General features: G+C 40.0%; 1 protein-coding gene across 1 annotated transcript in view; it reads right to left on the reverse strand.

Moving 5' to 3' along the window:
• The window catches only part of MAMDC2 (MAM domain containing 2), a 193678-nt gene that overhangs the window by 103546 nt on the left and 65651 nt on the right, over positions 1-24481 (reverse strand). Inside the window, exons 3-5 of the mRNA XM_066257113.1 lie at positions 8202-8473; positions 6595-6679; positions 650-787 (exon numbers count right to left, since the gene is read on the reverse strand). Coding sequence (XP_066113210.1) covers positions 650-787; positions 6595-6679; positions 8202-8473 — 495 coding nt within the window. The remainder of the gene's footprint in view (positions 1-649; positions 788-6594; positions 6680-8201; positions 8474-24481) is intronic.

The raw sequence follows: 24481 nt of genomic DNA on the forward strand, positions 1-24481 counted from the left end.
TTTTCACGCTTGTTTTTGCGCTCATTGTTAAAGACAGTGATTCGTCATCAGACACAGATGAGGACAAATTAATGGATGGGAGTTTTGACAGTGATGAGGAGTTGTATGAATTTTATGATGAATAAAACTTGAGTTCAATAACTTTATGTAATACTTTTTTTTTTCAAATTTCAGGCCCCAAAATTAAGCTGTATCTTATACATGGGAGTGTCTTATACATGGGGAAATATGGTAATCTTGGGCTGTAGCTCACCTCACTGCCTCTTGGGATGTTGTTGAGGACTTGTTCCCATCACTCTATCTATTTTTAGAAAAAAGTAACTTAAGATTATTCCAACCTTGTCTTTAGATATAAGAAGTACTGAACAGCAAATAAATAAGAAAGTAAAGCATAACATGGAATAGTAAAAATAGCAAGACCAGGTCATAGGCAATGAAAAGTCTTTAACTAGGCAGCCTTCCTCTCAGCTATAGCTCTCACATCCAACAGCTCATGCTTCCCTACTCTCCCACCGAGTTTCCAGACTTATTCATCCTTCTCCCTCCTCCCTTCTCTGTTGATAGAGTCACATTAGGTCAATGCAGGAGGTGGGAAGAGATGGCAGAAACAGTTATCCTGGGGAAAGGAGTCCATTTATCCCCAGCTTACCCAGTTCATTCTTGATGGTATGATCTTGAGGGAGAATGGAGTGGGAATTCTGAATAGTTCCTCCTCCAACAAACCAGTTCACGTTGGGGTTCCAGCGGTTCACATAGCCACAGAGATGGTTTTCTTCAAAGTCACATTCTGGCACAAGAGAAAGAAAAACACATCTCATGGAGATGAAGTCATGTCTAGGTATACCTGCAGAGTGTGCCCTTTGATATCAAAATATGTTTCTCACTCCTTTTGTCCACTGGACACTTTGTACAAAGACCCCTGGACAATACTGATCAAGAAGACAGATCCTATAATGAATCGAGACTGTAATTCACCATTGCTCTTTGGACTGTGGTTCTTCCGCTTACTAGCCCTCTTGCATGCAGAGTGATTCATTACCTTAGCCTTTTTTTCTTCATATGTGAAAGGGGAACAACATTCCCCCTTAATAGGGCTATTGTAAGTGGGGACAGCTCCCAACACAGAGCCACGTGCATGTCTAGGGCTTGATATAAGCCAGCTATTTTTATCTGTTGTCCTGTTTCAATGTACTGTTTAGGGCTCTGCTCTTAATTCTGGAAATTTTATTGTCCACCTTTTTCTGTACCTGATAGCCCATTCTTCCATCTACTTCTCTCCTTATGGTGCACAAAACACCCAAAGCTAAGGTGCATTTTTCCTAAATCTAATACGATCAGCTTTTCTTGTAACCAAGAACCCAGTTAGAAAGAGTAGGCTGGTCAGGCTCATCCCAGGCTCTGCATCCTTCTTAAACTGCTGAGTAGAGAAGAGACACAAGATAATCAGACCTCCTTTCCTTTTTTTTACTGGCATTGACATGTTTGTATTGATAAATTGTTCCCAGTCGACAGATTCCTTCAGTAGGAACAAGAAATTCATAAGCTCAATATGAAGTGTGATTATATTGGTCATCTCCCATTGGCTCCTTCAGATCCATTCTGCTTCTGAATCCCAATCTGTCCTCCAGAGGTTGACCTATATGGACTGTACCCATGAACTCTGTAAAGCCAGTAGCCGCCATCATGGCCACTCACATGCAGGTTTGCATTGGATTCGGACAGACAGTAATGAAACAACAGAGCCATGGACTGGTGGGCCATTATCTTTAATCCTAGCTTGCACCTGGCAGGCAAGTAAAAACACACACTGGGCTACAAAACCCACTCATTCAGTGCTCACAAAGCTACTGACTTATCCAAGTTTCCTAGAATCAAAGGTTTCTAGCTCACCAGCTTCATTCTCCTTTGTTCCCTGTCTCCTACTCTCTGCACAAACTCTGCATTAACTGGCTTCTCTTTCAGCACTCCGCCATCTTGGCTGCTTCTCCTCTCCTCCACGTGGCCTTTATTTACTCTCCTTTCTCTGCTCTCTCCTCTAATGCTAATCTCAGGAACCGAGAGAGCAGGCTCTTGGCCTGCTTCACTTTATAGCATGGGTCCCCAAACTTTTTACACAGGGGGGCCAATTCACTGTCCCTCAGACTGTTGGAGGGACAAACTATAAAAAAAACTATGAACAAATCCCTATGCACACTGCACATATCTTATTTTAAAGTAAAAAAACAAAATGGGAACAAATACAATATTAAAAATAAAGAATAAGTAAATTTAAATCAACAAACTGACCAGTATTTCAATAGGAACTATGGGCCTGCTTTTGGCTAATGAGATAGTCAATGTTGGTTCCATATTTGTCACTGCTAGCTGTAACAAGTGATATGACACGCTTCCAGAGCTGTGACGCGTGCATCCGCGTCACTGGAAGTAGTATTGTATGTGAGCGATGCTGCCCTTTGCGGTGCTGCTGCATACAGTACTCTAGGAGCACAGAATGCATCCACTCTCACTAACCACCAATGAAAGAGGTGCCCCTTCTGGAAGTGTGGCGGGGGCAGGATAAGTGGCCTCAGGGGGCTGCATGCGGCCCATGGGCCGTAGTTTGGGGACCCTGGTCAAGGGTGTGGGGAAAAGCTTCTTAGTCTTAAAACTAAGCCTTAGGCTATATAAGGACCCTGCTTGCTTACAGCCTGTCCCCCACACCCAATGCAAACTATAAGCAAGCAACCATCTATATCATATTTACAAACTTATTTGAACAACAAGCTCCTTCTGACTTACTGTTGGAGTCGACCAATAGAAAGTGTGATGAAAATGAGGTTGGGACTAGGTGTTCCTCTAGTGCCCTCTCTGCCTGCCAGGTCTACATGAGCTGGCTGTGTCCCTCTAACTGGGGGCACAGCTATTGTCAAGTAGCACTCACCCCATAGCTACTATCCTCAGGTACTGGTACTCCTTCAGATCTAAGGATAGTAACATTATAAAGTACTGTACCCCAAATTCTGAAAGGCACCGTACCTCACTCCATCAGGTTTACATAGAGACAACCAGTCCAGATGAATTTTGAAGAGTTTTATTAAAGGAGGAGATTTATTAAATATGCCAGCCACATATGGCTGACACGGGGCAGCAGACCCAAATCGTGCAGTTCCCAATATATCTCAGGGGCCAGTTTATATACCCTTGATCACACAAGGGTGGGGGAGAGCATCATGGCACAAGCTGACAACATTTGTTTAGGGGATACACAGAAACATTAAGACTTTTAAGGTAACACAATCAAAGATGTTTACAAATCTTTTAGGGTTCATCTTCCCTCACTAGCCTAGAGGTATTTTACTCTCAAGATTCCAGGAAGGGGGAGGAACTACAATCAATGCAAGGTGGTATGTAAATTCTGCCTCCTATTGAAAGAGAAGTTTCTCGGTTAACCTTTATTTTAGATTTAAAACTAAATGACCCGCTGGTTCTAAACCCTGGGCTTGCCCAGTCAAGGTACATATGGGAGTTGATGCTTCCTGCTCCTCCCCCCTTTCTTTCTCTCTCTCTCTCTCTCCCTCCCTCCCCCCCTCTCTCCTCTAAAATGAATAACTAAATAAAAATAATTTTAAAAAAGATACATTAAAAAAAAGAATTGATACTTCTCATCTCTCTCCCTTCCTGTCTGTCTGTCCCTATCTGACTCTCTGTCTCTGTCACAAAACAAACAAACAAAAAAACCTAAATGACCCATTGTTCTTGCAAGCTAGAACCTTCTACATTCTTCTCCCTCCCCTCCCTAAAGGAGGGACAGGACAGGAAAGCCTGACCTTTCCTCCCAGAATGTCAATATTAATTTCTCAGCTTTTTGGTACCTTACAACAGTAACATCTCACAAGTCATCACTGTGACTAGTTCTGGATTACCACACTATCCCTCGCCAATTTCCTTTATCCACTCACATCTTTGTAGCTCCTTGCTGGACTTTCCTCAAATTACTCAGGTTAAAGGCATCCTCTGTTTCTACTTTTCTGCCATGACCTTGACTGATATAGTTATTAATGTGGTTTTACATTAGCAAAAGATTTTCATTAGTAACTTTTCCACTGCAACATCTGCTAACCAATGTTCAACATTCAGTGCCAAAGACTGACGCAGAGTAAAATAAAAAGCACAATATTCCTTAATGCACTAGGCACTATTCTGAGCATTTCATATGAATTAACTTTATTTAATTGTTAGGCAGATAAAATATATTATGCTCACTTTGTTAAAGATGGCGCTGCCCATGTGGAAGCCCGTCATCCAGGTGATATTAATGTGTGCTGGGGGTAGACTGTGGGCAGGCAGGATCCTTGTAGCCTGGGGCTTGGTTTTAGGACTAAGCCTTTCCCACCCTTTTTGATGTGGGGTAGTGCAATCCCATCATGACCCAGATAAGTGACTGTATCAGAGACTTCCTTATTTTGTATGTTGGATTAAAGGTTTTTGATTTCTGCACTATAAAGTGGGGCAGACCAGGAGCTTGCACTCTCGGTTCCTGAGATTAGCATTAGAGAGCAGAGCAGAGAAAGGTCACGTGGAGGAGGCCAGGAGAAGCAGCCAAGATGGTAGAGTGCTGAGGGAGAAGCCAGTTTGTGCAGAGTTTGTGCAGGGAGAAGGAAGGAGATGGGGAACAGAGGTGAATAAGTCTGGTGAGCTAGAAACCTTTGAGTCTAGGAAACTCGGATAAGTCAGTAGCTTTGTGAGCACTGAATGAATGGATTTTGGAGCCCAGTGTGTGTTTTTATTTGCCTGCCAGGTGCAAGCTAGGATTAAAGATAATGGCCTACCAGTTCATGGCTCTGTTGTTTCATTATCGTCTGTCTGAATCCAATGCGAACCTGCATGGGCCAGGTGGCTCCTGGCTTTACATTAACCCTCAAACCAACCCCATGAGGTTGATACTATTACTATCCTCATTTTTCAGCTGAGGAACTATAAGAAACAAAGAGTACACAGATAGAAAGGAGAGGTGAGAATGTGTGCATGAGTTTAACAAGATAGAAGTATTGGCCCTCCTCTTGTTTTTTTTCAACAAACCAGAAAAATCAAGTAACTTGAAGAAAGGAAATGAACCTTTCTTGAATGTCCAGCACCATATCAATCACTTGCATATCTATGATTTCATTAGTCCTCACAATAATCCTACAAGGAAAGCATATTATCCCTATTTCACAGGTGGTTAAAACAGGCTGTGGGGCTCAGTGAATAGACTGAGCCAGCAGGCGGTGATGCACCAGGAGTGTCTGACAAATCAGCAGCTGTCTAAGATCCCAGCAGCCATCACATGGGAGCTATACGGAGGTTCAAGGAAGGGAGCTTGGGTCTACACTCACTGTATCTTCAGAAAATGTCCAATTCACAGTCTGTTTTCTTTACTTGCATTATTAGCATCATCATTGGAAGGTCAAAGCAGAGAAGTAAGTCTCAGAGAATTAGAAAAGACTCTTTATGTCTTCACAATAGCCTTTGACTCTCCCTTCTTTTCCCCCCTGTAACCCATCAACCTCCAAGCACAATAGTGCTGAAACAAATTACTCCAATATACTGCTTTTTTCCTGTTTCAGTTTCAACCACAATTTGAGACCACCACTATGTCCCCTCTGTAAAGTCGCAATCACTTTCTAGGGGTTTCCTACCTCTTACATATTTGCCTGTTTCTAACTCAATGTTTCAGCCAGAATAATCATCAGAAAACCACAGTTGCAAGCCCCTCCCCTGCAGACTGAGATTTAAGCACCTCCCAACAACGTCATTTATTAATCCAAGCTCCACAGCCTGGATCCAGACTCTTCCCAAACACATTACTTAGCTTTTTGCTTTTGCCTGAGCAGGCTTTGCATTTTCTCCCTACTGAAGTCTTCCTATCCAGCACCTTTACTTGACTAATTTCTACTCCTTCTTGAAATGCCAGCTCAAACGAGTCCCTTGAATTCAGTCCTCTACGATTTCCTCTTCGTGTCCCCCACCCTGGTCCCTCCACAGCATAGCTTGTCCTTCCCTGTATTTATCATGTGTAAAAATAGCTTCAGGAGCAGACAAGCAGAAGGTGAACGACCACAGGACATAGACTATGTCTTCTTTTTACACTCTCACAGAAGCTGGCACATAAGAGGCACCCAGCCAACCCAGCTCCCATGAAATCTAAGTGACAACTGTGATTATAAAGACAGGGGCAATGGGGTGGAAGAGAGCAATAGAGTAAAGTGAGGAAAGGAGGTAATATGATGCCTGCCTTTCTGGCAAATGCAACTAAAGCTGAGTTCGTAGCAAACTGGCAATCATTTTTATTAGAATGTGCTGAGGTTAAGGCAGCAATTCAGATTACAGCCACTGCATCTACTTCTCTTTCATTAATCCAGCCAGTCCAGTCAAACTCTAATGAGCCTTCCTATCTAAAGACAGAGAAACAAAATATGCCATTCTAGTGAACCTAGCAAAGAATTTTAACTATTAAGCAAAATGAAGTGCATTCTGTAAAATACTTTGCCTTCCGGATGGATTCAATCCCCTTTGGCAACAGGGGTTTTAGAAAAAGATTCATGTTCTGATGCAATGAAAATAAAACCCACTTACCAATGCAGTAGCCTGTTGTCATCCTGATTTCAAAAAGTGCAATGCTGGCTGTGTTTCCCTGTCCCAGCACACCTTCTATTAAAATCTGTACAACAGAAGGGGGAAAAGGGAGTTAGTTAGACTTCAAAATATTGTGTTTTCTTGGTTCGGTATTTCAGCTATTAGCAGGGAGCTGTTTAGCAATTCAAGGCAAAATGAGATTGCTTGTGTCAGTTAATTGATACTAAATACCAATTTCATGCTGCACTTTATTTAACAGTGTGTGTGTGTGTGTGTGTGTGTGTGCGCACACATATATACTCAGAACTTTGAGGGGAGCAAGATGTCCAATAAAAGCTCAGAGTCAGCTGTCTCCCGTTATTTCCCCCAGTACCACCTTCTCCAGTGTTTGTGGTAACACCACTAGCTGTGGATGGAGAGAAGAACTTGTGTCTCTGGGGAAATCCACTCTGAGAATGACCAGGAACACAGGATAGAGCTTCAGAGGGAAAAAGTCCCTGGGGGGAGGAGGTAGGAAGCATAATCTGCCTAGTGATGGGAGACTTCCACGTGAGATAGAGGAGGCTCAAAGCAATTAACTTGTAGTTTCTATTTTGCTGAAAAATTTGAAAACGTCACACAAAGAATGGATAAAAGCATGACCATTTATGAGGCTGATTTCCAGCACTGTTATGGTTCACATTTGGTGCTGTTTCTGAAAGTATCTGCTTTTCCTTAGGTGATTTTAGCCCCCTGCTTTGCAACTATGTTGGAAGATTAAGGGTGTGGTATATTCTGTTGAGAGGATATTGTGAAATAGGGCACTGAGACCTCAGTTCTCTTTCCCTCTGCTCACCCTGCCGCCTGACTGGGAGGGAGTACAAGCAGACGGGGGTAGAGGAGAGTCCAGTATTTCAAAACTTTTTGAAGAAGTAGAATGAGATGGGGAATGGAAAAGGGGATTAGGAATGGAGAACCTTTTCATGAAGTCTCCATTGCATCCTCCATGGCACATTCTCACTAAATAGCACACTTCACGGCCAAGTGAATCAAGATCCCACCCCCTTCCTTGCTTTAATGCACATCCAACTTTATCTGACATTCCCTACCTTCCTTTTTCAAGTTGTTCTATCTTTGCAAAGGAATTAGAGCATGTCCTTTAAGAAGTTTTCCTCTTTCGAAGTATTTTCATTGTTCCTTTTAATATGGTTAATCTTGTTTAAAATTTGTGGCAAACAAACTATTAGGAAGGTAACATAAACATATACCACATACAACTTAGGAAAATGAAACAAAATTATGAGAAAAGAGAATGCTCCCTTAAAGCCCATTTAAAAATAAATTTCCACTTACGAGGTTGGTTTAAACCTCTTTGGATTTATACCGAACTCCCATTTAAATAGACATAAAATAAATCTGGGAAGTAGCTCTTTTGAGGAATAAACAAAATATTAATTTCCATTTCTAGTGTTTTTCTCTGATGTATCTGCTATGATATATCATATCCTAACACAGGAGTAACTAACTTCAATGGTGGCAGTTTTCAGAAGATCTCAGAATAGCATAAAGCCAGAGAAAAGCATAAAGCCAGAGAAAAGCCCTGCACCCTCTCCCTAAATTCCACTTGCCTTGAATTTCTTGGAACTGCTTTGTAAATCCAGGCTGGCTATTAGCCAGCTGTCTGAAGGTTCATTAGCTGACCAGAGCAAGCGATCAAAGCTTTCATCTTCAAATCTCACATAGAGGTTCAGCCGGCTGGGATCTGATGTAGACCCTGAAGACATGGTTATCTGGTAGACCAATCGGAGGCAGCTCCATTCCTCAGCCTGCAAGTCAGAACTTAGCAGCATGGCTTTCTCCCCCTGCTTGGCAAAGGAGGTGTCCACATAAATGTAATGGCCTGGAAAGAGAAAGGAACATGCTTCTGTTGGTGACTCAATGTTGGTCAAATATATTTGTAAATATAATGTATATGTTTGCTTGCTTATAGTTTGCATATAGTGTGGGAGGCAGGCTGTAAACTGGAAAGGTCCTTATAGCTTAAGCCTTAGTTTTAAGACTAAGCCTTTCCCACCCTTTTAATACTAAGATCTTTTCAACATCCTTCTAATACTAAGATCTTCTCAAAACTAAGCTTTCCCCCACACCATTGACTATTGCATGATGTGGGGTGGTGCACTCTTATGAGGAATCCCATTTATGCCTCAGATAAGTGGCTTTGTGTCAGAGATTTCCTTATTTGTATATTGGCTTAAAGGCTTTAATTTTTACACTATAAAATAAGGCAGACTGGGGGTTCTCTTGCTCTTGGTTCCTGCCATTAGCATTGCAGAGGAGAGGAAGCCAAGATAGTGGAGTGCTGAAGAAGCCAGTTTGTGCAGAGAGAAGGAGATGGGGAACAAAGGTGAATAAGGCTGGTAGGGCCTTTGATTCTAGGAATACTTGATGAGTTGGTGGCTTTGGGAACCTTGAATGGGAAGGGAAGTGTTTTCCCACTGTGTGTATTCTCTTGCCCACCGGTGCGAGCTAGGATTAAAGCTAATGGCCCGCCAGTTCTTGGCTCCATTGTTTCATTACCATCTGTCCGAATCAAATGCGAACCTGCACGGGCCAGGAGGGTGTGATGGTGGCCGTGGCTACTAGTTTTACACTCAGAAAAATATACAAATGTGGGTCAGCCAGCCTGAGCATAGATACAGCCTGCAGATGCATTTTATCAGCTCCCTTTATGTTGCCTGATTGTGGGATGTCTGCCTTCTTGTGAAAAAATTAGAAGGTCCAGCAACTGAGGCCATTTATATATGACTTATGACAGCAACAGGCTGGAGCTGAGTGGTGCTGCCTCCTCAGAGAGTGGCATGTAGGCTCTGTTTTGTCATAATTCCTTCTACTCCCTATTACCTCCTGACACTGAAGCCAAGTGTTTTCCTGTTATTATCTTATTTTAGGCCCATTTAACACACTTCATTCATCTTTCTGGTCTCCATATGCGTATGAGTTTGATAACCTAGGCTTCCAGCCTCCAGAGTCTGGAGTAACAGCACAAGCAAGGGAAATACCCAAGACAGGAGTAAACGTTCTTCTCCTTTCGTAGCTCCCCCTCACGCCTAATGATTCAATCTGCATTTAACGTGCATCACTGTAGTATATAGATTGAATTGATTTGCTTTCCTCAAATCTTAGGGCCTAAGCAGAAAAAGTTCATTGCAACCTAATTTTTTCATTAGGAATAAGACTCTCTTTAAGAGTCTGTAGACTCTTCCATGACCAAATCTCAAAGTTCTGATAACTACATGAGAAGCACATGCAAATCATGGAGGACAGGGCTTGGATGTAGTGGGCACTCTGGGACTAGCAATCATCATTTCCTCCTATTCCAGCCCCTCCTCCCATTTATCACTCCCTACTTCCACCTCTTTCCCTGTCTGCCCTTCTCTCTGTCTTCTTTTCTTTCCCTCTCTCCATCCCTCTTCCCTCCTCCTGCCCTCTCTTCCCCTGTCTTCCTAATATTAACAAGTGGTGCTCTGCTGGCCACAGCAGGATGTAGAACAACATTTTCATGGCGGAAAAAAAAAAAAGAACTGGAATCAAGAACTCTAACATGAGCCTTCTAAATCCAACTCTGGTTGTCAGCTTTCTATAGAAGTGATCTGATCTGCCAGTGAGTCTCAGAGACCCACTGCCTTTCGGCCTAGAGACTCTCAAGCCTGCTCAGAGGGTCTATTCAGTGGCTGGCATCGAAAGTACTGTCTTCTGTCATGTGACCAACCACTCCACCCCTTGAATTTGGGGTTCCCCAACACTAAACCCCTAATAGAAATGCCCTGAAATGCCTCTTTGCTTTGCTTGATGTTCTTCAGCCCCTCCTCCCATGCTTGTTGCCCCAAATGCTGATCCCAGCCAGGATCCTTGTCTCTATGATGAGTACTGATAGGCCAGCAGCCCCTCAGCTAATGACCATCCTCACATTTGAGACACAAGTGAGGGCATTGTCTTCATGGAGCCTGGCTTGCTTATAAAGAGTTTCAAGATCAACATCTACCTCCAGTTGGCAGTCTTCTTAACATAACAATTACCCACGGGGGTGCAAATAGCAGCTACTTCTAGAAGTCAACCCAGGCACCCTCTGTGTGTAGGGAATCACCCACTTAACTTTGAACCCCCTATGACTTGGATTAGGGAACTTTAGTTAAAAGCCCTGAGTGAATGTCTCTTGGATGCAAACACCAAGAACGTGTGAGTGGGTGACCTTTGTGTAGACACAAAGGAATGCATGTGGCCGGGCTTTAGAAAATTAGTCTAGAGGTTCTGGATTGCCCCTTCCTTTGTGCTTGTTAATTAGCAAAAGAAAAGAATATGCTGATCAATTTAGCCCTTTTTCCATGTCAGCAAAATGGCCATTAATCATTCTTCCCCTTATCACCTGCTCTCCCTCCCTTGTAATCCTGCTACCTCTGTTCTGCTTCTGATAATAAAAGCTGAGGGAGAGGGAGATTCAGGAGGTCTCTTTTGCCTCTCTTGGCAGGCCTCCCCCTCTCTTCCTCTTGACATGTTTATGTTTTGAGTAGGTTTTTCCCACATGCCACTGGTAGTTCCCAGCAGGCTGGAGTACTACATCTGTGAAGTTTGGCCCTTGCAGTAATCGTCACCAACAACATTATGTCCTCCCTCCATACAGTGAACAGTGACTATGAACCAGGAACGTTCTATGTCTTCACACATGTTTACTAGCTGTGGAGCCTATTGGGTCTTGACATACTAAACTGGGGCTATTGATGCCAATCCTTTTTTTAATAAAAATATTGCTTCATTGTAACATCAGGGAATGTCAAGTACCATCCTCCTTTCCCCACTCTCTGCTACAACTCCCAAAGAAGGGATTCTAAGCAGCCTGGTGGTGGGGTGGGGTAATGATGAGGATTGGGGGAGATCCTGGGAGTACCTCCAAACTTCTCTGAGTAAGAAAAGAATTGGTACATGGGATATAAAAGAGGAAATAAACCAAGCCAGTCCCTCTGTGTCCTATGGAAGTTAACATCACATGCCAACTTTGCTGCCATCTGATGCCCACTTCTCTCTTGGGCACTTCCTTAACTTCTCTTGTTCTCTTACTCTGTCCTTCCTTTTCCCATTTTAGATGAGAATAGCTCACAGCAGTGGCTCTCAAACTTGAGCCCAGAGTCACCTGGACAGCTTGTTCAAACACAGATTGCTGGGCACACTACTAGAGCATCTGATCCAGTAGGTCTGGAGTGCCGCTGCCTTTCTACCAGACTGCATTTCTGAGAAGGTGATACTGCTGCTGCTGATCTGGGGATCATGATTTGAGAACCTCTGTTTTACCATAAGTGACAGAGAAATAGGACTCATTCTCTAAACACCTCTTATCTATCAAAGAAAGAGCAGGCTTCCACAGCAGGTAAAAGAGGGAGAAGACAGTTGTACCTGGAGGTAAAACTTGATGTGTATTATAGTGGGCTTATAGAATCCATCTACTGGTGATGATCTTGATTTTTCAGCGAATGTCATAAAAAATATTCCTCTTGACATTCTCTCACTATATCAGATTTTATTATAAGGATATGTTAACGCTCTCATGTTAAGGACCTTTGAGAGCATACACTATATAAAATGTATTATTTAAAATACCTTGATACAGCCCTGGCCGGTTGGCTCAGCGGTAGAGCGTCGGCCTGGCATGTGGGGGACCCGGGTTCGATTCCCGGCCAGGGCACATAGGAGAGGCACCCGCTTCTCCACCCCCCCCTCCTTCCTCTCTGTCTCTCTCTTCCCCTCCCGCAGCCGAGGCTCCATTGGAGCAAAGATGGCCCGGGTGCTGGGGATGGCTCCTTGGCCTCTTCTCCAGGCGCTAGAGTGGCTCTGGTCGCGGCAGAGCGACCCCCTGGAGGGGCAGAGCATCGCCCCCTGGTGGGCAGAGCGTTGCCCCTAGTGGATTCCAGTCGGGTGCATGCGGGAGTCTGTCTGACTGTCTCTCCCCGTTTCCAGCTTCAGAAAAATATAAAAAACAAAAAAACAAAAAAAACCTTGATACTATGTATATGATATGAAGGTAAATGCTATTTATTGAGTGATTTTGACATCTCAGCCATAAATATTGACTATTTCAAAATTTTTTGAATTTTGCATGTAAATTACAGGTCTTAAATTCATTTTTAGGTCATGCTGTAAGAATATGCCTATTAGCTGCATTATGGTCCATCCAAAGATTTATCTATCCAACTGATTTTGCATCTACTCAGTAGTATAACACATTGTCCTAGAATGTGTTATTGGGCTAAAATGACTAGCCCAAGTGGTACCCACCTCTACTACCATTGCCAAGCTCAAGATAGATTTAATTACTTAATCACTACATTTCTTTTTCTGCCCAGTCTCCATACAGCCTCAGACGTTTTCTAAACAGTGTTCTATGTAACCACTACTAATCAATCTAGAGTTAGCAGTTGGGTTGAAACTTTTGTTACACTTGCTTTTGGCTTCAGTGTCAGAGTATATTTTGTGGTTGTATTAGAGCTAAATTTTTTTTTTTTTCCGAAGCTGGAAACGGGGAGAGACAGTCAGACAGACTCCCGCATGCGCCCGACCGGGATCCACCCGGCACGCCCACCAGGGGCGACGCTCTGCCCACCAGGAGGCGATGCTCTGCCCCTCCGGGGCGTCACTCTGTTGCGACCAGAGCCACTCTAGTGCCTGGGGCAGAGGCCAAGGAGCCATCCCCAGCGCCCGGGCCATCTTTGCTCCAATGGAGCCTCGGCTGTGGGAGGGGAAGAGAGAGACAGAGAGGAAGGAGAGGGGGAGGGGTGGAGAAGCAGATGGGCGCTTCTCCTGTGTGCCCTGGCCGAGAATCGAACCCGGGACTTCTGCACGCCAGGCCGACGCTCTACCACTGTGCCAACTGGCCAGGGCTAAAATTAACCAGAACGATCATGGTATACTTAAAGGAAGTTTTACTAATAAAGAAAGAATGAGGGGATATTGATATCAGGGATTGTGCCTTACCTGAGACGGTCATTATCTAAAACAAATCAATAATGTTGGTGAGTTGTTTCTTCTTACATTATTAATAATAATTTTATCACTAAGTGAGTTAATGAGATTTTCTTGCTATGTAAAATATTTCATTTATTCCATCCTAATAAGAATGATATCTGAAACTTAATCTTGGGGATGTGATTTACATACAATGAAATCCACCCTTTTAGTATAATTCAGGTTTCTAGTATAGTCACAGAGTTGTGCAACCATTTCCATTATCTGCTTCTAGAATCTTTCATCATCCCAAAAGGAAATGCCATACCTATTATTAGTCATTCCTCACTTTTCCTTCCATCCAGCCTCTGGAGACCATGAATGTGCTTTCTATCTATATGGATTTGCCTATTCTGAAAATTTCATATGAATGGAATCATATAATATGTGGCCTTTTATGACTGGCTTCTTTCACTTAGTATAAGGCTTCTAAGGTTCATAGTGTTGTAGCATGTTTCAGAACTTCAATTTTTAGGCTGAATAGTATTGCATTTTATTTTATTTATCTACCTATCAGTTGATGGACATTTGGGTTGTTATCACTTTTTGGCCATTCTAAATAATGCTACTGTAAACATTTATTTAAAAGTTTTTATGCCAACCTAAGATTCAGTTCGTATATGTATATGTATATGTATATGTATATGTATATGTATATGTATATGTATAAGAGTGGAATTGTTAGGTTATATGGTAACTCAACATTTAACTTTTTGAGGTGCTGTTAAACTGTTTTCTAAAGTGGCAACACACTTACATGTCCACTAGTTCATGTGTCTGAGTTCCTATTTCTCTATATATTCAGTTACACTTGTTATCACCCATTTTTATTTAACTATAGCCTAGTAGATATAAAGTGGTACCTAACTGTGCTTTAGATTTGCATTTCTTTAATGACTAATGATATATGGCATTTTTTTTCATGTGCTTTTGGCCATTTGTACCTCTTCTTTGAAGAAATGTCTAAGTCCTTTACCCATTTTAAAATTGGGTTCTTTTTCTTTTTGAGTTATAAGAAATTCAACATATTCTCTACACTAGATCTTAAGATTCATGATTTGCAAATGTTTTTCCCCATTCTTGTTGGTTGTCTTGTCACTTTATTTTTTTATTTTTGTGGTGTCTTTATGAAGAGGGTGGGCTTGGTGGTACTGACCTCCAGGCCACCTGTTTTCCTTGTTCTAGGAATGCTTCTTGAGGGTACTATTTTCCCTCCTGTTGTATATGAGTATTAATTGTAGTTGGTCCTTTCATGGGTATGGTTATTTCTTCAGGCTGGCTGGCTCTAAGGGTCGACCTTGATTATGTGTATTATACAGTGTGCAGTTCTGTCCTGTTGGGCGTATTTATTCTCCACATGCCTGGTGCCGGCTACACTCCACCATTGGGCGTGCTGCTTGTGTAGGTAGTTGAGTCTAGGGTTGCTGCTGTCTGCCACTCACTACCAGTTGTGTTGGCTCTAGATCTTCTTGGGTTGGCGTCAGCTGTTGTTTGTAACCTGCTGTGGGCTACCAGTCTGAAGCTACTGTACTTTTCACTGTTTTTGTCTGTGTTTTATGTGCCTGGGTAGTGTGGGAGGGCCAACCTGTGTATAAAGATCAGTTTCCTCCTGATTAGAGATGACAGCAGCTCTGTAAGTCTTGTCACTTTCTTGATAGTGTCCTTCAAAGTACAAAAGTTTTTAATTTTGATAAAGTCCAATTGTCTATCTTTTCTTTGATTATGTATACTTTGGGTATAAGAGCCAAGAAACCATCATCTAATTTAAGATCATGAAGGTTTATACCTATGTTTTCTCCTAAGGGTTTTATAGTTTCACCTCTTACATTTAGATCTTTAATCTATTTTGAGTTAATTTTTGCCCAGTAAGTTCTCCTGGTACCTTGTTTAAAATCAATAGACATAGATACAAAGGTATAGTTTGGAACTTCAAATTCTATTTCATTGTTCCAGTACACCAATCCAACACAGTTTTGCTTACCATAGCTTTGCAGTAAGTTTTAAAATTGGGAAGTGTGAGTTCTCCAATGTCATTGTCCTTTTCAAGACTGTTTTGATTATCTGGGTCCCTTTAACTTCCATGTAAATTTAAAGACCAGGATAGGGACAAGCTAAGTTAAAATAACACAAAATTCACTATTCTTACTTTTTCTTGAGTAAATGCTCTCAAATCTTATGAGTCTTTGATTGATGTTAAGTTCTGGAAAGCTGATTTTGACAATTGTTGCTAGTATTTTTATTGCTTTTATAGAGAGAGTTTTCTGAAGCACTTAACCCACTATTCCTGGGTTTCCACATCACTCACTTTCCACATCTTTTTTAAACAATAAGAACAGAAAACAATGGTTCAGAGATGTTAAAGCAAACGCAAACAAGAAGGCAAAGAATAGCAGAAATTGCGCACACGTGGATTGGATTGTTCATTATGACACATCAGCCCAAGGGTCTGGGGAGATTTACTAGTCACAGTGCTAGAAACATGATGACAGGAGGGGAAGAAAGAATCTTCAAGTACTGCTGCTCAGGCAATGTGAACTGATTCAAGAGACATTTATTAGATGGAATAAAATCTTTATAAGGGTTCAGAAAAGGGCCATAAACTTCTAAACATATATTTTTAAAGTAAGTCAGCAATCAAAATCAATAATTAAACCCTCTTGTCAAAAAGGTCAGGCTCCACGTGCCTCAGGGTCTGAATATGTCTTCTAGTCACATGCAGGCATCAGAAAACAGCAACAGAAAGAAATTTTCTGTTCTTCTGTTTCAGTGAAGGCAGACATAAAAAACTGAGTTTTGAGGTCACTTTAATTGCTGGACACATCTGCACAGCTAGAGTGCAATGTATTAACGACTTCTAATAGCCAAGGCACAGCATGATAGGTCTAAATCCCAGGCCATTGCTGTGGCAGTGTGATCCGAGCATGAGTTGTGGGGGACTTCTTGGCATTCCTGCTATTCTATTTGCTAATAAATGTCCTGTCCTTCAGGTATGATTATCATGCTGGGGTCACTGTATGGTGCAGTGGACATCACCTAAGATTTGCAAAGTATACCTTGGTTTAAAAATTTATCATGCAGGCCTGATCTGTGGTGGCGCAGTGGGTAAAGCATTTACCTGAAACACTGAGGTCATCAGTCAAAATGCTGGGCTTGCCTGGTCAAGGCACATATGGGAGTTGATGCTTCCTGCCCCTCTCCCCTTCTCTCTCCCTCTCTCTCTAAAATGAATAAAGTCTTAAGAAAAAACTTATAAAAAACTTTATCATAAATACAGATGATGTGTTGTAAAATTGTATACTTGAAACCTGTATAATATTGTTAACTAGTGTCACCCCAATACATTTACTAAAAAGAAAAATCAATCTAAAAAAATCTATAGCATGCATTTGCTAACTGTGTTATTAATTTCCTTATCTGCAAAATAGGACTAATAAAACAGTGAATTTGTTTTTTCCACTGGTGAGAATGTAAACTGGTAAAGCCATGATGGAAAACAGTATGGTAGTTCCTCAAAATATTAGGAATAGAACACCATAAGACCCAGCAATCCCCCTACTGGGTATCTACTCAAAAAACAAAAACATTGGTATGCAAAGACACATGCACCCCAATGTTCATCGCAGCATTATTCACAATGGCCAAGACATGGAAACAACCAAAGTATCTCTCAATAGAGGATTGGATAAAGATGTGGTACATACATAAAATGGAACACTACTCAGCCAAAAGAATTGATAAAATATTGCCATTTGCAACAACTGGATGGACCTTGAGAATATTATGCTAAGTGAAATTGCTAAGTCAGAAAAAGCTAAGAACTATATGATTTCAACATAGATGGGATATAAAACTGAAGCTCATGGACATAGACAAAAGTGAAGTGGTTACCCAAAGAAGGGAGGATGAAGGGTAGGAGAGTAAAGAGGGACAAATATGTGGTAACGAAAAATAATTTGATCTTGGGCGATGGGCACACAACACCATCAGCAGTTCAAATCCTATAGAGATGTTTACTTAAAATCTATGTGTTCTTATGGACCAATGTCACCCCATTAAATTTAATTTCTAAAAAAGAAAACCTTAAAAAATAAAACAGTGGAGTTCTGTTACATATGTTACATATATGTTCAATATTTAGAAAATCACTCAATGTATTCAAAAACAAACCAACTGAAAACAATCCAATCACTGCAATACATATATATACATATATAAAAAATTTTCATAAGTAGCCACTAAATAAAATATATTTTATGTATTTCAACACAAAAAAGAAAATTGGCTGTTGTAAAAAAAATGGTATAATAAATATATAGAAAACCATGTATGCTCTACAACAGGGGTCCCCAAACTTTTTACACAGAGGGTTCACTGTTCCTTAGACCATTGGAGGGCCGGACTATAAAAAAAACTATGAACAAATCCCTATGCACACTGCACATATCTTATTTTAAAGTAAAAAAACAAAATGGGAACAAATACAATATTTAAAATAAAGAACAAGTAAATTTAAATCAACAAACTGACCAGTATTTCAATGGGAACTATGGGCCTGCTTTTGGCTAATGAGATAGTGGTGCCCCTTCCAGAAGTGTGGCAGGGGCCGGATAAATGGTCTCAGGGGGCCGCATGTGGCCCACGGGCCGTAGTTTGGGGACCCCTGCTCTACAGTGTATAATTAATTTAAGGAAATTTCAAGGGCAATTTTGACAGTATCCAATTTTCACCTTTTGTGCTGACTTTAGAAGGTAAAGCTCATGTGAGGTCTCACTTCATATAAATGGGATTATTGTGAGAACCTGATGGGGGGAAAATATATATATGTCATATACATATATACATACATACATACAGGGGTTCCTCAGGTTACAACACAGTTCCGTTCCTATGACAGTGACGTAACTTGAATTTTGGTGTAATTCGAAACACACCCTAGACTAAGTCACTTACCTATCCTAACACAGTTGTAAGAATATAAAAACACAACTAAGCCACAGAAAAAGGAAAAGGACTATACTGTACTAAATGAATATACTGTACTATATACTGTATTGTAGTAACAGAAAAAATGACAAACAAGCAACACAAACTGGACGTCAGAGTAATGGCAGTGTGAGAGATACTCCTGATCTCTCCCCTTGAAATTTTAACAAATTGGACAATTTTAACACAGCAAAGGAACCCAAGCTGGGCTCACAGGTGTGCCTAAAAGATCCATTCACCAAATGAACTAAAGATGGAATGGGGTGAACATGGGGGTGGAAGATAAAATGCATTTGTGGTGGGCTTTGGAGAAGAAAGGAGACAAACATGAAATGACTAGGGTTTTTTTCTCTGCTGGATTATGGGTAGGAGGGAAGCTTGGGCTCTCTTGATTTTGTCTGAGGGGTATGTAGAGGGAAACTTGGAGTGACTGGGTCTCTTCCTGCTGGGAGGAGCAGTGAGATAGAGGGACAGAGGGGGAGGTAAATCAAAGTGGCCAAAGCACAGGGTCACAGCCACTGTTCCTGTGGTCTGCCTGCAGCCTGCACTTGCAGAGACAGAGAAACTAAAGTGTAGTCCCTCAGCCTTCCAGATCCCACCTCCCTCACCTCATGGTATGGAGAGAGGCAGAGACAAACCCCACAGTTAGCTCTACAAAGTAACTGTCTGCCCTGAAGAACAGACATGTTCCAAATCTGGTACCCAGGTCTGTTAGACGTGAGGAGGAGCACCTGGAAGCCTGAGATTCAGCCATTGCTAGAGCTGTAAGGTCAGAAAGCTGAAGCCGTCAGCCAAAGCCGGAAGGCTGAAGCTGGAAGGCTGAAGCTGGAAAACCCTTACAACATGTCCCATCGACTAACACAACTGCGGCCCTGCCTACATCACTGGGACAGCAACAACTCAGCAGTAACCACCGGAATGTCACAGAACTAAAAGTTGTAATACAGCGACACCTACTGGAAGAAACCTCTCAAAATTGAAATTTATTTTTTGTTTTTCCACTCTTTTTTCCTTCTTATTTTTTTATTTCTTTTTCATTTTTGAATTTTATCTTATTTAATTTTTATATTTTTAGTCTTTTTTTGGTAGCATTTTGTTTTTGCTTTTTTTGTTTGCTTTCAATCTTTTTTTCCAATGGTTTTTCTTCCTTACTTGTCATAATTTTTAAAATTTTTAATGTTTTTTATTATATATATATTTTTTTAATTTTTCAATATTTTTAGTTATTTTTTTTGTTAGGGTCCTTAACAATATCACTCTCAAATGCTATCAAGGAAGAAGAAATCAAATACCATGGCTAAACAAGACAGAGATGTAGGTCAGAAGGAAAATAAAAAATCTCCAGAAAAATAATCTCAATCACATGGAAGCCTTGGAGTTAAATGATAGAGAATTCAAAATTGAAGTTCTGAAAATACTTAACAAGATGTGAGAAGACACCAATAAGCAATTTAATGAGCTCAGAAAACAAATTAATGAACAAAACAAATACCTCACCAAAGAGTGAAACTTTAAAAACAGAGATAAAGAACTCAATATATGAATTGAAGTCTGGGGAGCAAGTTTGACTAATAGAACAAGCCAGACAGAGGAAAGAATCAGTGACATCAAAGACAGGCAACTAGAGATGCTACAGAGAGAAGAAGAGAGAGACTCGCGCATTAAAAAAATGGAGAGCTCTACAAGAATTGTCTGACTCCATCAGAAAGATCAATATAAGAATAATGGGTATATCATAAAAAGAGAGGGAGAAGGGAATGGGGAGCCCATTCAAACAAATAATTGATGAGAATTTCCCAAGCCTATGGAAAGAATTAGAGCCTCAAATCCAAGAAACAAAGAGAACACTGCATTACCTCAACCCAAACAGACCTACTCCAAGGTACATCATAATAAAATTGTCAAAATTCAATGATAAAGAAAGAATTTTTAAGGCAGCTAGGGAAAAAAAGAACACAACATATACTGCTAAAAAAAGTTAGGGAATATTTCAAAATAAATATGAAGCTATAAAATATCTCCTAATTTTTGTGAGGACTATATAAAGAAAAGCCCATTAGGTTATTATCAGACTTCTCAGCAAAAACTCTGCAAGCCAGAAGATAGTGGACCCAAACATTCAAAGTACTGAAAGAGAGGAATTACTAGCCAAGAATACTATATCCATCAAAATTATCCTTTAAATAAGGAGAAATAAAAACTTTCACAGATATACAGAAGCTGAGGGAATTTATCACCAGAAATCCCTCACTGCTCAAGGGAGTTATTCAACCAGACACAAAGAAAAAAACAAATCAAAACTACAAGTAAAAGCTCCAAAAAGGTCACAATAAAAACAAGGAGAATTGGTGACAATAACATAAAAGGGGAAGAATAAAGATGTGCAAAGGAAGATGGAGAGCAGAAGCACTCATATGACAAAGGACTCTTGTACATATGAACATTTTTTTCTTAACCGAATGATAACCACCCATGAAAAAGCCACTACTGAAATACACATTTTTAAAAAAAGGAAACAGTGGAAAGAAGTTTGGAATACCACCAAACAAAAACAAGACAGAAACAAAAAAGAAAAGAACCAAACAAGACACAGGGCTACTAGGAAACAAAACAGAAAATGGCTATAGGAAATCCTCAACTGCCAGTAATTACCCTAAATGTAAATGGACTGAACTCACCAATAAAAAGACACAGAGTAGCAGATTGGATCAAAAAGCAAAACCCAATTATATGTTGCCTTCAAGAGACACACCTAAGCTGCAAAGACAAAAGTAGATTCAAAGTGACGATTCTCCAAGCAAATAATATCCAAAGAAAAGCAGGTGTAGCCATACTCATATCTGACAAGAAAACAAGGTAACCAGAGACAAAGATGGATATTTTATAATGATAAAAAGGACACTGTATCAAGAAGACATAAAACTTCTTAAGATATATGCATTAACAAGGAAGTGTCAAAATATATAAGATATCTACTAACTGATCTAAACATAGAAGCAGGCAAAAACACAATCATACTTGGAGATTTCAACACACCATTGTCTGCTTTAGGTAGATCATTCAAACAGAAAAATCAATAAAGAAATATCAGCCTTAAGTGACACTCTGGACCAAATGGACATAATAGACATTTATAGGACATTTCATCTCAAAATGTCAGATTATACATTCTTCTCCAGTGTGCATGTAACATTCTCAAGGATAGACCATATGTTGGGCCAAAAAACTAACATCAACAAATTCAGGAAGATTGATATTATAATTATATAACAAGCATATTTTCTGATCTCAAGGCTTTGAAATTAGAATTCAACTCTAAAAAGGAAGTAAAGAAACCCACAAAAATGTGGAAATGAAACAACATACAATAATTCCAAAAAAATGACTGAGTCAAAGAAAAAATAAAAGCAGAGATCAAAAGATATATACAGACCAATGAAAATGACAACACGACATATCAAAATTTCTGGGATGGAGCGAAAGCAGTAATAAGAGGGCAGTTTGTATTATTATAGGCTTATATCAAGAAACAAGAGAGATCCCAAGTAAACAACCTAATATCACACCTTAAGGAACTAGAAAATGAAGAACAAAGACAACCAAAAGTCAGTAAAAGAAAGAAAATATTAAAAATTAGAGCAGAATAAATGAAATAGAGAACAACAAAAATTCTACATAAAAAATTAATATAACAAAGAGCTGATTCTTTGAAAATATCAATAAAATTGAAAAACCACTGGCTAGACTCACTAAGGAAAATAGAAGAAGGACTCATATAAACAATGAAAAAAAAATTATAGCAGACATAGATAAACAAAAGATCATAGTATAATATTATGAAAGATTATATGCCACCAAATTCAACAACTTGAGGAAATGGATAAATTCCTAGAACTATACAATCTTCCTCAACTGAGTCATGAAGAAGTGGAAAACCTAAATCGACCTATAAGCGAGGAGAAACAACTATCAAAAATCTCCCCCAAAACAAAAGTCTAGGACCAGATGACTACACTAGTGAATTCTACCAAACTTTCAAAGATTTGGTGCCTATCCTTCTTAAAATCTTCCAAAAAATTGAAGAAGAAGCAATACTCCCCAACACATTTTATAAGGCCAACATAACCCTCATACCAAAACCTGGCAAGGACAACACAGAAAAAGAAAACTATAGACCAATATTTCTAATAAATACAGATGCAAAAATCCTAAACAAAATATTAGCAAATCGAATACAACAACACATTAAAAAAATAATACATTAAGTGGGATTCATTCCAGGAGCACAAGGATGGTCCTACACATGAAAATTGCTCAATATAACACACCACATCAACAAAAAAATAAACAAAAATCATATGATTCTATCAATAAATGCAGAAAAGGCATTTGATAAAATACAACATCCCTTTATGTTTAAAACACTCAATAAAATTGGAATAGAAGGAAAGTACCAAAATTTAGCAGCCATATATGACAAACCATCAGCTAATATCATATTAAATGGTGATAAAATGAAGGCTTTTCCTCTGAAATCAGGAACAAGACAAGGTTGCCCACTCTCTCCACTCCTATTCAATATAGTTCTGGTAGCTTTAGCCAGAGCGATCAGGCAAGAGAAGAAATAAAAGCCATCCATATAGGGAAAGAAGAAATAAAGGTATCGCTTTTTATAGATGACATGATCCTGTATATAGAAAACCTGAAAGACTCCACCAAAAACTATTAGAAACAATAGTTATTAAAAACAATAAACCAATACAGTAAAGTTGCAGGATACAAAATCAATATACCAAAGTCCACTGCTTTTCTATATGCCAACAATGACACTTTGGAAAATGAACAACAGAAAAAATCCTTTTACAATTGCAACAAAATAAATAAATAAAATACCTAGGAATAAACTTAACAAAGGATGGAAAGGACCTATATACTGAAAACTATAAAACATTATTGAAAAAAATTGAGAAGGACACAATGAAATGGAAAAATATTCCATGTTCATAAACTGGAAGAATCAACATAGTTAAAATGGCCATATTACCCAAAGCAATATACAGATTTAGTGCAATCCCTATCAAAATCCCAATGCCATTTTTAAAAGAAATAGAGCAAAAAACTACCAGGTTTGTATGGAACCATAAAAAACCCTGAATAGCCAAAGTAATTCTGAGGAAAAGGAATAAAGCTGGAGTTATCACACTACCTGACTTCAAGTTATACTAGAGAGCCACAATAATCAAAACAGCATGGTATTGGCAGAAAAACAGACATACAGACCAATGGAACAAAATTGAGAGCCCAGAAGTAAAACCACATATATATAAACAAGTCACCTTTGACAAAAGAGCCCAAAACACACAATGTAGAAAAGAAAGCCTCTTCAATAAATGGTGCTGGGAAAATTGAAAAAGCACATGCAAAAGAATGAACGACTACAGTTTGTGCCCCTGTACAAAAATTAATTCAAAATGAATCAAAGACCTAAATATAAGATCTGAAACTATAAATTACATAGAACAAAACAGGTATTAAGCTCATGGACCTTGGCTGTAGAGAACAATTTATGAATTTGACCCCAAAGGCAAAGAAGTAAAGGCAAAAATAAATGAATGGGACTATGTTAAACTAAAAAGCTTCTGCACAGCAAAAGAAACTGACAAAAAAGCAACAGGTCCCTGGCCGGTTGGCTCAGCGGTAGAGCATCGGCCTAGCGTGTGGAGGACCCGGGTTTGATTCCGGCCAGGGCACACACGAGAAGCGCCCATTTGCTTCTCCACCCCTCTGCCGCACTTTCCTCTCTGTCTCTCTCCTCCCCTCCCGCAGCCGAGGCTCCATTGGAGCAAAGATGGCCCGGGCGCTGGGGATGGCTCTG

The sequence above is a fragment of the Saccopteryx bilineata genome, chromosome 2 (assembly GCF_036850765.1).
Source record: "Saccopteryx bilineata isolate mSacBil1 chromosome 2, mSacBil1_pri_phased_curated, whole genome shotgun sequence".
Lineage (NCBI taxonomy): Eukaryota > Metazoa > Chordata > Mammalia > Chiroptera > Emballonuridae > Saccopteryx > Saccopteryx bilineata.